This window comes from Budorcas taxicolor, chromosome 9, assembly GCF_023091745.1.
Source record: "Budorcas taxicolor isolate Tak-1 chromosome 9, Takin1.1, whole genome shotgun sequence".
NCBI lineage: Eukaryota > Metazoa > Chordata > Mammalia > Artiodactyla > Bovidae > Budorcas > Budorcas taxicolor.
In genome coordinates, this window is record NC_068918.1 from 78,790,559 (window position 1) to 78,804,435 (window position 13,877).

Sequence of the window (13,877 nt, forward strand, 5' to 3'; positions counted from 1 at the left end):
ATTTGGTGGGGGGGTTCACATCAGAGAGTAACATGGAAACTTACATTACCATATGTAAAATACATAGCCAATGGGAATTTGCTCTGTGTCTCAGGGAACTCAAACAGGGGGCTCTGTATCAACCTAGAGGGCTTTATGTTTGATTTGACTTGATTTTACAATTCAGTATGCCCTCTCTACCACGGGGACTGGTGGATGGTGAACTCATGAAGGCTGGCAGGCTTGAGAGCCCTTCTATAGAGTTTATGCCATTGAATTACTCACTAGGAAGGAAAAAAAATACTTCTGAAATATCCCACACCGTGGTCTGCTTCTAGAAACAGTGAACGATTTCTAGGAGAGAGTGGTGACTTCCAGACCAGAACCTGGCTCACCCCTCAGCTGGAATCTTAAGGAGAAGTGAAGCTCCTTGAGTCCACGATGCACTATGAAGCTTTGTCAGGGATACTGGGACTGATCCAAGTGTGGTCTGAGTTTTCCCAAAGCCTGTGAGAGCTGAAAAGCACATTGCTATGTGTCCAAGTGCCCAGGGCCAAGAAGTTCTCATGTATCCACATAGGACCACAAGCCCACAGTGCCACCCTCAGAACTGTGATATAGGCACTAAAGAACTTATAGTTCAGTTGCCTTTCGGAGAGCGCTCTTTTAAAACTCTGTTCATTTATTTAGTGGCTGTGCTGGGTCTTCGTCGCTGTGTGTGCTTTCCTCTAGTTGCGACGCCCAGGCTTCTTGTTGAGCTGGCTTCTCTTGTGGTGCACACGCTCCAGGTGTAGGGGCTCTGGTACTTGGGGCACATGTGCTCAGTAGTTGCAGTTCCTGGGCTCTCGAGCACAGGCTTCGGTACTTGTGGCACATGGGTATAGTCGCTTCTTCATATGTGGGATCTTCCTGGATCAGGGATCATACCCATATCCTCTGCAACGCTAGGAGGATTCTTATCCACTGAGCCACCAGGGAAGCCCTGGAGAGTGCTTTTTACCATTTAAAAATTTTAAATGCTTTTTGCCATTAAAATTTTTCGAGTTCCAATAACCTTCACGACTTGACGCTTTTTTCAAGAATACCAACACAAATATTTACCAAAACAAATAATGGATTTGGGGGGATTTTGCGTGACAGAACTTCCCCTCTGAGTTTCCTTACTGGTCACGGTGCAATTTTCAAGGGAGGTCTTCTCCCACATAATTAGAGAAGCAGTGATAAACTCCCATAGTCCAGGAACTACTGGCCTTGATCTCAGTTAGTTGGTTCAGAGACCCTGACAGTAAGGCGGAACAGAACAGGATGTCAGCAGGACCCCAGAGGCTACTGCTGGGCACTTTGTGTCCTAGGTGATCTAACATTATCTTGAACAAATATGAATTATACGAATTCTTAGCTAACAGTTTCCATTTTCCTGCAGCTTTAACTTCTGATGTTAATTGAATGTGTGATAGGAACAGCCCCAAGTGGGGCCCACACAGAGCCCTGGACATTTGTGGTTGTGAAGGACCCAGACGTGAAGCATAAGATTCGGGAGATCATTGAGGAGGAAGAGGAAATAAACTACCTGAAGAGGATGGGACCTCGATGGGTCACAGACCTGAAGAAATTCAGGTACAGAAGTGGGGAGAATCAGGCATGCTTGGTTTGGTTTCTTAAAATGAGATAACTAAGATTCAATTGCCTGGTTTGTTTTAGGTGTTAAAAAGTTTCATTTTAACTGTGGGAGAAATAATGGAAGTGCAGTCAGGCCTCATGTCTGTGTTGCTCTGAGCACACATATTGGGTAGGTGTTAGGGATGCCAGCTGGGATCACATCTCAGTTCATGTCTCAGCTCTGGTTTTTCCAAGTGCAAGACCTTGGGCGTTTGCTTGCAGTCTCTAAGGGCATGAGTCTGGATTCTCCAGAGAAACAGAATCAGTGGAGAGATAGAGAGAGAGACAAAGATAGAGAGAAATAGAAACACAGAGAGGAAGAGATTTATTATATTAATATATATAATAGATCATATTATTTATTATGAGCTTTCCTGGTAGCTCAGCTGGTAAAGAATCCATCTGCAATGCAGGAGACCCTGGTTCAATTCCTGGGTCAGGAAGTTCCCTTGGAGAAGGGGTGGGCTACCCTCTCCAGTGTTCTTGGGTTTCCCTGGTGGCTCAGCTGGTAAAAGCATCCATCCCCAATGCAGGAAACCTAGGTTTGATCCCTGGGTTGGGAAGATCCCCTGGAGGAGGGCATGGGAACCTACTCCAGTATTCTTGCCTAGAGAATCCCCATGGACAGAGGAGTCTGGCAGACTATAGTCCATGAGGTCACAAAGAGTTAGACATGACTGAGAGACTAAACACATTTTAGCACATTATTTATTATAGTAGACAATTTATTTACTATTCATAATTGGCTCATAATTACTTGAGCCAACTTACTATAACTGGCTTAAGTGATTATGAAGGCTGAGAAATCCCAAGACCTGCACTCAGCAAGCAGGAGGCCCAGCAGAGCTAATGCTGCTGTTTTGGTTTGAGTCCAGAGGCCTGGGAATCAGGGGAACTGATGGTGTATGCTCCAGTCCAAGTCTGAGTCCAAGGACAGGAGAAGACTGATGTCCTCAAAGACAGTCAGGCAGAAGGAGAAAATTATCCCTTACTCCACCTGTGTTTTTTCTACTCAGGGCTGCAACAGATTAGACCAGGCCACCCACATTGGGAAGGTAATCGGCTTTACTCAGTCTGCCAATTCACATGTTATTCTCATCCAGAAACATCCTTTCAACACACCCAGAATAATGCTTAAGCAACTATCTGGGTTCCTTGTGTCCCTGTCAAGCTGGCACCTTAACTTAACCATCACATTAAGCTTCTATTTTTTCACCCCAAATAATGTTAAAAACTTGGTATCAGGATTAAATAAGATAGAGGCTAAGAGTAGGGCCTTAGAAGCCAGAGTGCTTGGGTTCAAATATGAGATCTACTATTTATTAACTTCTCTGTGCCTCAGTTTCCTCATCTGCAAAATGGGAATACGTCTAGTATCTATTTCATTATGAAATTTGAATGTGTTTGTAAGCATGCAGAACAGTGATGACACATAGTAAGTCTGGTAAACAAACAGGCTCTGACCCAAATAATTATTGGCAAACTAAACTTTGAGGATGTACTTTTCTACTCTCTGGAACATAAGACTGTGAAATTCTCAGAATCTTGAATGAAGTAAATGATATCTTGCTATAATGATCACATCTTCCACATGATGTCACTGAGCAGACTTTAGTTTTAATACATGCTCAGTAAAAGTACAAATTTAGTGCAGGTTTAATATCCATTAGGCATTAGTAACTGTGTGGGCTTTCTTAACTCCAGGGTGGATTGGAATTCAGTGTAACTGGCTTTACCATGAGGCTTCAATGTATTAGAGTAGACACATAAGAAGTTTCATTTTTTTCTGGAACCTGCAACTGACTATGCCTTGTTGAGCCCATTTTTCCTCTTTGAGGACCAGTTACCCTACATTATATCTAGGATGAATTCAGTAATTTCTCAGTCATTTTCATAGTTAAAAACACTCCATTTTTTCAGACTAAGCCTTGTTATTTTATTTTTTAATTAAAAAATTTTTTTAGTTTGTTTTTTATCTTTTCAGCTGCTCTGGGTCTCTGTTGCAGAACATGAGCTTTCTCTAGTTGAGGCACATGGCTTCGCTTGTTGCAGAGAAAGTGAAAGTGAAAGTCGCTCAGTTGTGTCCGACTCTTTGTGACTAGACCAGAATACTGGACCAGACCAGAATACTGGAGTGGGTAGACTTTCCCTTCTCCAGGGGATCTTCCCAACCCAGGGATCGAACCCAGGTCTCCCACACTGCAGACATGTACTTTACCAGCTGAGCCACAAGGGAAGCCCCCCTCAGCCTTGTCATTTAGAACACTGGTCACAGGGTCCCCTTTACAAACACTGCACTCCTCACAGGCATCTCGTTTCCCCTCTGAGCTCTTCTCAGGTTGAGCATGAGGAGGGGTGGGGTGCCAGCTCTAGCCCTTGCCGTGTAGAAGTAGAAGTTCTTATGCCCCAGGCTGTCATCTGTGGGCCTTTAGTGGCCACTTCCGGCTCCAGCCATACAACACCCAGTGTGACAGAAGCCTGAGGAAAGGCAATGGGCTCACCATCTTGTGGGGTAAAGCGGGTTTCTCCTCTGGTAGACAAGGCTGGGTGATGGGAAGGCTGGCCTCTTGGTCCTGCTCTTTTCATTTCTTTGGCCTCAGAGGACATTTTTTTTTCCTGAGATATTATTTAAACCCTATCAAAATGGATGCTTATTGGCATTGTAACTTATGGTTGTGTTCTGGAATAAGTACAGTGTATTAATAATAAATATGTAAATCTTATGGCACATTCATGAGAAAACATAGACAGGTAAAGTCCAGTTGAGTCCGTCCCTCTTAGAGAGACGTTTGCTCTGTGTGTGTGTAGTACCTACAACACACTGCCAGCCCCATCTCTCCCCAGTGAAGGCAGAATCGGGTGCTCTCTTGTCTCTGTGCGCAAAGTACTTAATACGCACCTTTCATGCATCTCAAATAGCCATTACCACACAGGATTTGGGGCTTCCCTAGTAGCTCAGCTGGTAAAGAATCCGCCTGCAATGCAGGAAACCCTGGTTCAATTCCTGAGTTGGGAAGATCCCCTGGAGAAGGGATAGGCTACCCACTCCAGTATTCTTGGGCTTCCTTGGTGGCTCAGCTGGTAAAGAATCCACCTGCAATGCAGGGAGACCTGGGCTTGATCCCTGGATTGAGAAGATCCCCTGGAGGAGGGCATGGTAACCCACTTCAGCATTCTTGCCTGGAGAATCCTCATGGGCAGAGGAACCTGGTGGGCTGCAGTCCGTGGGGTCACAGAGTCGGACGTGACTGAGTGACTAAGCACAGCACACAGTACTTCAATTGCTGGCTTACTTTTCTTCTCATTTTCTAGTCCGTAGTTTAGAAACCTCTGTTGTACACCAAGATACCCATGAGAATCCAATGAGCATTACAGACTTTCTCTGCAGACAATATGTACGCACAGATATGTTTATAACTCTAGGGCCCAGCTTGTATCACTTAGCACAGTGATAATGCATAATAGGTAACTGAATAAATGTTTGCTAAATTGCATTGCAAATGAACACTCATCTCACTCACCTCCTGATATCCAATTTAGGTCAGCTCTGAAACTCAGAACTATCATTAAAGCCTATAATACACACTCTGGTCCAACTTATCTGTTAAGCTTTGTTCTCCTGCCGCTGGCATGAGGCCTTCCCCCCAGGCAGAAGGTGTTACTTGTCCTTTCTTAACAGGTCTCAGCATGTCGCAATCTATTAGTTCTAATACAATGTCATAATACATTCCTATAAAATTGAACACACCAAAATACTAGCCACCAATGTGTGCCCTGGAAAATAAGTACAAAAACTGTACAAAATTACTACCCTGCCTCTGAAACTGCTAAGTAAATTACTTATTCTTCACCTTATATTTAAAAATTGTTTTGAATTATTCACTGTAAAATAAAATATAGTTGTGATAATAACACTAGCTATCACAGGCATGCCACCATGCCCTGGGTACTATTCTAAGCACCTGATCTATTTGGACTGATTTTACCGTCACAAAACCTTTTGAGGTGAGTACATTTTACACACGAGGAAGATGAACTGTGAGAAACGGAGAGGCTTACCTAACATGGCAAAGCTAATTGACTCCGGAGTATTCTGGTAAACTATTAACATTCTCCCTCCTTCTAAAAAGGAAAAGAATTGATCCTAGTCAAATGTGAGTAAGCTGGTTGAGGTATGGTGACATAGCTTTGAACAAGTAATCTACAGAAGTAAGTAGGGTAAAAGAAACAGTCGAAAAATATACATGCGAGTTTAGTGTATTTTTAACAAGGAAGCATTATACTTCCTAGGTTAAAAATGAAATGAACAATTACTGTCTCTTGTTTACTGATGACGTTATATACCCTAAGGGAAAATTCAAATACATAGCGTTGTATGGGGGTCTTTCCTTTGAATACCTGTGCTAGAATGAAACATTTGTCAAAATGTATGGGCAGGGTAGTGAAAGACATGCTCCTAGCTGGAAAATAAAAATGGGAACTCAGCATTTATACCTCCCATGAGCTGTGTCCCTCTCCCACAAAGGTTTCCTTCCTTTTCTCCATAACTAGGCTAAGAGCATCGCCGTCTGGAGACTCGCTTCAGCCTCACTGTCACCTTTTCCTTCTCCCTTCGCTCTCTTGTATCATATCTGTCAGCTCCAGCCTTCACAGTTCCCCAGATTCTCCTGGGCCATGCCATCTTCTCCTCTCTGGTCTCCCCGGAGCTGGTTCTCACCAACCTGGCTCTTTCTGAAACAGATCTGATCACATGATGCTTCTGCTCAGAAGCATGGTAACTTTTCATGCCCTGCTGAACAAAGCCCTGTGTAAAATCTGTATGAAAACTGCCAGCCCTCCAAACACATGCTCCACCATGCACACCATCCTCCAGCCTATCAGACTTCTGAAATCCCTGGCTGGCCAAGGATTTTCCTTCCGACTCTGCCTTTTGCTCATCTCTTCACTAGGGTGCCCTCCCCAATGCCCTTTCTCCACTTGGTCTTCAGCGTCCCTCCTCAAGAGAAATCTTGCATACATTCTGACAACCTTCTTATTTAAAATTAGCATTTCATTTTTGAGCTCCTAAGGCATTTGGCTTATTTTTCTTTCATAAAATTTACCAAGTTTTTATTTTACTAAACGTGACTTATTACCCCCTGGGTTATAAGATCCATCTTTGTGTCTTTTCAGCATTTCACATGTGACTTTTTATGAATATCTGTTTATTGACTTTGGCTAGGAAAAGATGAATATGACAAAAGAATAATCCTGGTCTTTTTCAATTTAACCATAAAAGATGAGTAAATGTTTTTATTTTTCATGTCAGTAAGGTGGTAAAAGGGGAACAAAAAAATCATTAAGAGAAAATATTCTTCTGAATATCTTTTTCTCACCTTTAGGACCAATTGGATTAAAGAGTACTTGGACACTGCCCCTGTTTTGATTCTCATTTTCAAGCAAGTCCACGGATTTGCTGCAAATGGCAAGAAAAAGATTCACTACTACAATGAGATCAGTGTTTCCATCGCTTGTGGCATCCTCCTAGCTGCCCTACAGGTATACCACCCTCCCTCTCTGTCCAAGAGAGAAACGTGATCCCTGGGGCCGACTGTGGTTTTATTTGCAAATTTCAGCTGAGTTTCTAGTTCAGGGACTAGTGGAGTTTTATCTAAAGTTGAATTCCTAAGGCAAGTTACTCTGATGTATAAAATACCTCTGGAAAGCTGGGCTGGTGAGGATGATGGTTCAAACAATCCAGAATCCTTCTTGGAAGTTTACTTATAACATCAGTTAAGGGTCAACAAAATGGTCATCGTGTTTGCCTTCTTCTGTAAGGACATGAAACTTAAAGGGTTTTGGTAAACACCCATGAGGAGCTTTGGAATCTGAAAGTTGCGGGGCCTGGCTTCTCAGCTGTGTTCACTGTTGTCTGAGCCAGTGGGAGGATTAAAAAGCCACAAGGGGGGCTCTCTTATGGAGCTCCTATCCTGAGAAGTTGTTTATATATTGCATCAGAAACATGTCCATGATGAAAAAAAAAAAAAAGAAACATGTCCATGTGCTTAAAAAAATTCCACCTATATAGGAGCTACAGTAACACTAAGCATGAAATAGAGCAGGATTTCACAAGATTCAAGTCATTCACATACCAGATATTTTCTGAGCTCCTCTCATGTGGCAGATTCCAGGAGGCACCAGGAACAGTTGCCTCCGTGTGTGAACAATATACTCTAGTGGGGACTGCGGTCCTGGGAAAGGGTGGAGAGCGATGGTAAACAAGAGACATAAACAAAGCAAACAGTATTAGAAGAGCGAATGAGCCAGCCTTCAAGGGATCAAGGGACAGTCGATTGCAAAAACCTATGTGCTTCTTCATTATCTCAAAGGAAAACATGCTTGTTGAAAACCTGCAAAATAGTCACTGTAGCATAAAACAGGGAAAAAAACATAAAAAATAAAGCATTACAAAAATCAGAAAAAACACTTCAGATGACTTGAAAAATGGTTACAAAAAGGAGGTGCTATACAAACGTTACAAAGGTCAAACCTCAGGGCACCATCCTACCTAGGGTCCCGGAAGAAGCAGTTTCGCCTTGTGCTGGCTTCAAGCGCGGCTTCTGCGCGTTTGACTAGGCAAACTTCTCTATTTTACCGTGGGAATTTGCTGCCCTCTAGCGTTCTTTAAAGGGCTTCCCTGGTGGCTCAGTAAAGCATCTGCCTGCAATGCAGGAGACCCCGGTTCTCCTTTAGCGTTCTTTAAAATGTAATTGAGTGTAGGTTTTGTGTGGGTTTTGTGATTTGTAGATTTGTGCGACAGGAAAGAATGTTCCAGGAGCCCTTGTATGGACAGATTGCACAGAGACTGTGAAAGTGAACTCGCTCAATCGTGTCCGACTCTTTGCGACCCGGTGGACTGTAGCCCACCAGGCTCCTCCATCCATGGGATTCTCCAGGCAAAAATACTGGAGTGGGTTGCCATTTCCTTCTCTAGGGGATCTTCCTGACCCAGGGATCGAACCCAGGTCCCCTGCATTGCAGGCAGATGCTTTAACCTCTGAGCCACCAGGGAAGCCCAGAGACTGTAGGTATGCTTGATTCCCAAAGACAATTCCAGAACTTCCTTCTGGCCCAGGCTTATCGTTGATCATCTAACGGGAAAATCAAGGGGAGGATAGAGAGAGCCAACTGGAAAAGTGTCTTGAAGTTACACGATTTTTATTGAATGTTTATTATTCAAGGGGCCTGGGCAGAGGTTGGTGGAATATTTCCTCGACCTCTTAATGTACTTCTTGGCCACAGGGTCCTCCATCACTGGACGTCAAGTATTCTCAGCTGGGGTGATGCTCTGCTTCCACTGGTTGGTTGTATAACCACAGGAACTGCCTTTTGTTATTCCATTTCTTTGGTATGAGTCAGTTCAGTCACTCAATCATGTCCTACTCTTTGTGACCCCATGGACTGCAGCACACCAGGCTTCTGTGTCCATCACCAACTTCCAGAGCTTGCTCAAACTCATGTCCATCACGTCGGTGATGCCATCCAACCATCACATCCTTTGTCATCCCCTTCTCCTCCCACCTTCCATCTTTCCCAACATTAGGGTCTTTTCAAATGAGTCAGTTCTTTGCATCAGGTGGCCAAAGTATTGGAGTTTCAGCTTCAACATCAGTCCTTCCAATGAATATTCAGGACTGATTTCCTTTAGGATGGACTGATTGGAACTCCCTGCAGTTCAAGGGACTCTCGAGTCTTCACCAACACCACAGTTCAAAAGCATCAATGCTTCCGTGCTCAGCTTTCTTTATAGTCCAACTCTCACATCCATACATGACCACTGGAAAAAATAAAGCTTTGACTAGACAGACCTTTGTTGGCAAAGTAATGTCTCTGCTTTTTAATATGCTGTCTAGGTATGCTGACATATAATATGTTGTCTTGGTATGATTAGATACCTCAAACTTCTTTCCATGAAGCAACCATTCCCATTTTTTAAGCACCAGTGAAAAATAAGACTGGTACTTTTTTCCCTGAGAAGCTTCACACTGTTTGGTTCAGAGATGAGTTCTGGGGAGGTTGAGGAGGGTAGGAAAAATTCAAGACACCATTGCCCAAGTTGGTAGCTTTCTTTTCTGCCCAGCTATGGGACAAACAGTCTTACAGGGACTAGAACGTGCCCAGGCTACAAGCAGAGCTGGGGTTTTGCCTGCTGACTTAAAAATGTATTTTCTTTTTCTCTCCTGCTGTAGAACGCTGGACTGGTGACGGTCACCACCACGCCTCTCAACTGTGGCCCCCGTCTGAGAGTGCTTCTGAGCCGCCCCACCAATGAAAAGCTCCTGATGCTGCTCCCTGTGGGGTACCCCAGAGAAGATGCCACGGTGCCCAACCTCGCACGGAAAACTCTGGATCAGATCATGGTGACTGTGTAGGCAGGACCCAGGCAGGCAGATGCTGGAAGGTGATGCCCTGCTCCCCTCTCCAGTTCCTCTTTCCCTGGGTGTCCCATCTCCCTGGCACTCCACTCTGCAGGGGAGGCCACTCTGTGTGTCAAGAAACCTTTCCACTTTCTCCAGCACTTTGAGTCTGAGAAGGCCTGATTCCGTTAGTGAGATTAGCTGAACATACAGAATAAGGGATGAACAGGTATGTTCCCTTCCATTTCTTATCTATTTTGGAAATGCATTAAATATTTATTAACAATATGCCCTGGTTTTTATGTTTATCTAAATTGTTCCAGAAAAATAATGGGGGATTTTTTTTCTTTTACTCTTTAAAAATTCATAGAGGAAAGAGTTATTAGAAAATTTAGTGTAGTCCCAAGAATTCAGCTGTGTGATGATTTCTGAATTTAAATTTAGACTGATCAACTGGCTTTCCACCCCACGCTTTCTGGTGGCTTTTAAGCAAGGATTATTTTTAAGAGGAACTCTTTCTGAGCTTCATGGATACTCTGCTAGTTTTCAGTAAATAACCTTCAAAATATTTAAAACATCACAAGCACAGAACAGAACAGCGCGTGCTTGTGCAGGTGAGTTGAGCAGGCCACCATCTGGGCATATAAATGGTTAGTCGCACTGTCCAGCCCAGTGTGTGTTGGAGCTGGCTCGCACCAGCTAGTGGAAGCTAATGCTTAAATATTCATGAATTTTCCATGCCAGTTATTCAACCATTTGTAGCTTGAAATTGCCAACGGTGGGAGTACATCAAGGCAATTGGCAGACACGCAAATCAGGACTTGCTTTCTTTTTCTTAAAGAGCACTGTTTTTCCTGACACTCAGTTCAGTTGCTCAGTCGTGTCTGACTCTTTGCAACCCCATGAATCGCAGCACGCCAGGCCTCCCTATCCATCACCAACACCTGGAGTTCACTCAGATTCACGTCCATCGAGTCAGTGATGCCATCCAGCCATCTCATCCTCTGTCGTCCCCTTCTCCTCCTGCCCCTAATCCCTCCCAGCATCAGGGTCTTTTCCAATGAGTCAACTCTTCGCATGATGGCCAAAGTACTGGAGTTTCAGCTTTAGCATCATTCCTTCCAAAGCAATCCCAGGGCTGATCTCCTTCAGAATGGACTGGTTGGATCTCCTTGCAGTCCAAGGGACTCTCAAGAGTCTTCTCCAACACCACAGTTCGAAAGCATCAGTTCTTCGGTGCTCAGCTTTCTTTATACTCCAACTCTCACATCCATAAATGACTGCTGGAAAAAATAAAGCTTTGACTAGACAGACCTTTGTTGGCAAAATAATGTCTCTGCTTTTTAATATGTATCAATTTTTCGGCGCTCAGCCTTCTTCACAGTCCAACTCTCACATCCATACATGACTGCTGGAAAAACCATAGCCTTGACTAGATGGACCTTAGTCGGCAAAGTAGTATCTCTGCTTCTGAATATGCTATCTAGGTTGATCATAGCTTTCCTTCCAAGGAGTAAGCATCTTTTAATTTCATGGCTGCAGTCACCATCTGCAGTGATTTTGAAGCCCCCCAAAATAAAGTCTGACACTGTTTCCACTGTTTCCCCATCTATTTCCCATGAAGTGATAGGACCAGATGCCATGATCTTCGTTTTCTGAATGTTGAGCTTTAAGCCAACTTTTTCATTCCCCACTTTCACTTTCATCAAGAGGCTTTTTAGTTCCTCTTCACTTTCTGCCATAAGAGTGGTGTCATCTGCATATCTGAGGTTATTGATATTTCTTCCAGCAATCTTGATTCCAGCTTGTGTTTCCTCCAGTCCAGCGTTTCTCATGATGTACTCTGCATAGAACTTAAATAAGCAGGGTGACAATATACAGCCTTGATGGACTCCTTATCCTATTTGGAACCAGTCTGTTGTTCCATGTCCAGTTCTAACTGTTGCTTCCTGACCTGCATATAGGTTTCTCAAGAGGCAGGTCAGGTGGTCTGGTATTCCCATCTCTCTCAGAATTTTCCACAGTTTATTGTGATCCGCACAGTCAAAGGCTTTGGCATACTCAATAATGCAGAAATAGATGTTTTTCTGGAACTCTCTTGCTTTTTCATGATCCAGTGGATGTTGGCAATTTGATCTCTGGTTCCTCTGCCTTTTCTAAAACCAGCTTGAACATCTGGAAGTTCATGGTTCACGTATTGCTGAAGCCTGGCTTGGAGAATTTTGAGCATTACTTTACTAGCATGTGAGATGAGTGCAATTGTGCAGTAGTTTGAGCATTCTTTGGCATTGCTTTTCTTAGGGATTGGAATGAAAACTGACCTTTTCCAGTCCTGTGGCCACTGCTGAGTTTTCCAAATTTGCTGGCATATTGAGTGCAGCACTTTGACAGCATCATCTTTCAGGATTTGAAACAGCTCAACTGGAATTCCATCACCTCCACTAGCTTTCTTCATAGTGATGCTTTCTAAGGCCCACTTGACTTTACATTCCAAGATGTCTGGCTCTAGATGAGTGATCACACCATCGTGATTATCCGGGTCATGAAGATCTTTTTTGTACAGTTCTTCTGTGTATTCTTGCCACCTCTTCTTAATATCTTCTGCTTCTGTTAGGTCTGTACCATTTCTGTCCTTTATCGAGCCCATCTTTGCATGAAATATTCCCTTGGTATCTCTAATTTTCTTGAAGAGATCTCTAGTCTTTCCCATTCTGTTCTTTTCCTCTATTTCTTTGCATTGATTGCTGAAGAAGGCTTTCTTATCTCTTCTTGCTATTCTTTGGAACCCTGCGTTCAGATGCTTATATCTTTCCTTTTCTCCTTTGCTTTTTGCTTCTCTTCTTTTCACAGCTATTTGTAAGGCCTCCCCAGACAGTGATTTTGCTTTTTTGTATTTCTTTTCCATGGGGATGGTCTTGATCCCTGTCTCCTGTACAATGTTATGAACCTCATTCCATAGTTCATCAGGCACTCTATCTATCAGATCTAGGCCCTTAAATCTATTTCTCACTTCCACTGTATAATCATAAGGGATTTGATTTAGGTCAATCCTGAATGGTCTAGTGATTTTCCCTGCTTTCTTCAATTTAAGTCTGAATTTGGTAGTAAGGAGTTCATGATCTGAGCCACAGTCAGCTCCCGGTCTTGTTTTTGTTGACTGTATAGAGCTTCTCCATCTTTGGCTGCAAAGAATGTAATGAATCTGATTTCGGTGTTGACCATCTGGTGATGTTCATGTGGAGTCTTCTCTTGTGTTGTTGGAAGAGGGTGTTTGCTATAACCAATGCATGTTCTTTGCAAAACTCTATTAGTCTTTGCCCTGCTTCATTCCGCATTCCAAGGCCAAATTTGCCTGTTACTCCAGGTGTTTCTTGACTTCCTACTTTTGCATTCCAGTCCCCTGTAATGAAAAGGACATCTTTTTTGGGTGTTAGTTTTAAAAGGTCTTGTAGGTCTTCATAGAACAGTTCGACTTCAGCTTCTTCAGCGTTACTGGTTGGGGCATAGACTAGGATAACTGTGATATTGAATGGTTTGCCTTGGAAATGAACAGAGATCATTCTGTCGTTTTTGAGATTGCATCCAAGTACTGCATTTCGGACTCTTTTGTTGACCATGATGGCTACTCCATTTCTTCTGAGGGATTCCTGCCCGCAGTAGTAGATATAATGGTCATCTGAGTTGAATTCACACATTCCAGTCCATTTTAGTTTGCTGATTCCTAGAATGTTGATGTTCACTCTTGCCATCTCTTGTTTGACCACTTCCAATTTGCCTTGATTCATGGGCCTGATATTCCAGGTTCCTATCCAATGTTGCTCTTTACAGCATCGGATCTTGCTT

At 43.3% G+C, this 13,877-nt stretch overlaps 1 protein-coding gene across 1 annotated transcript in view; it reads left to right on the plus strand.

Moving 5' to 3' along the window:
- Nucleotides 1-10,049, plus strand: part of IYD (iodotyrosine deiodinase) — a 28,714-nt gene extending 18,665 nt beyond the window's left edge. The window contains exons 3-5 of the mRNA XM_052646002.1: nucleotides 1,437-1,596; nucleotides 7,020-7,176; nucleotides 9,867-10,049. Coding sequence (XP_052501962.1) covers nucleotides 1,437-1,596; nucleotides 7,020-7,176; nucleotides 9,867-10,049 — 500 coding nt within the window. The remainder of the gene's footprint in view (nucleotides 1-1,436; nucleotides 1,597-7,019; nucleotides 7,177-9,866) is intronic.
- Nucleotides 10,050-13,877: the final 3,828 nt, after the last annotated feature.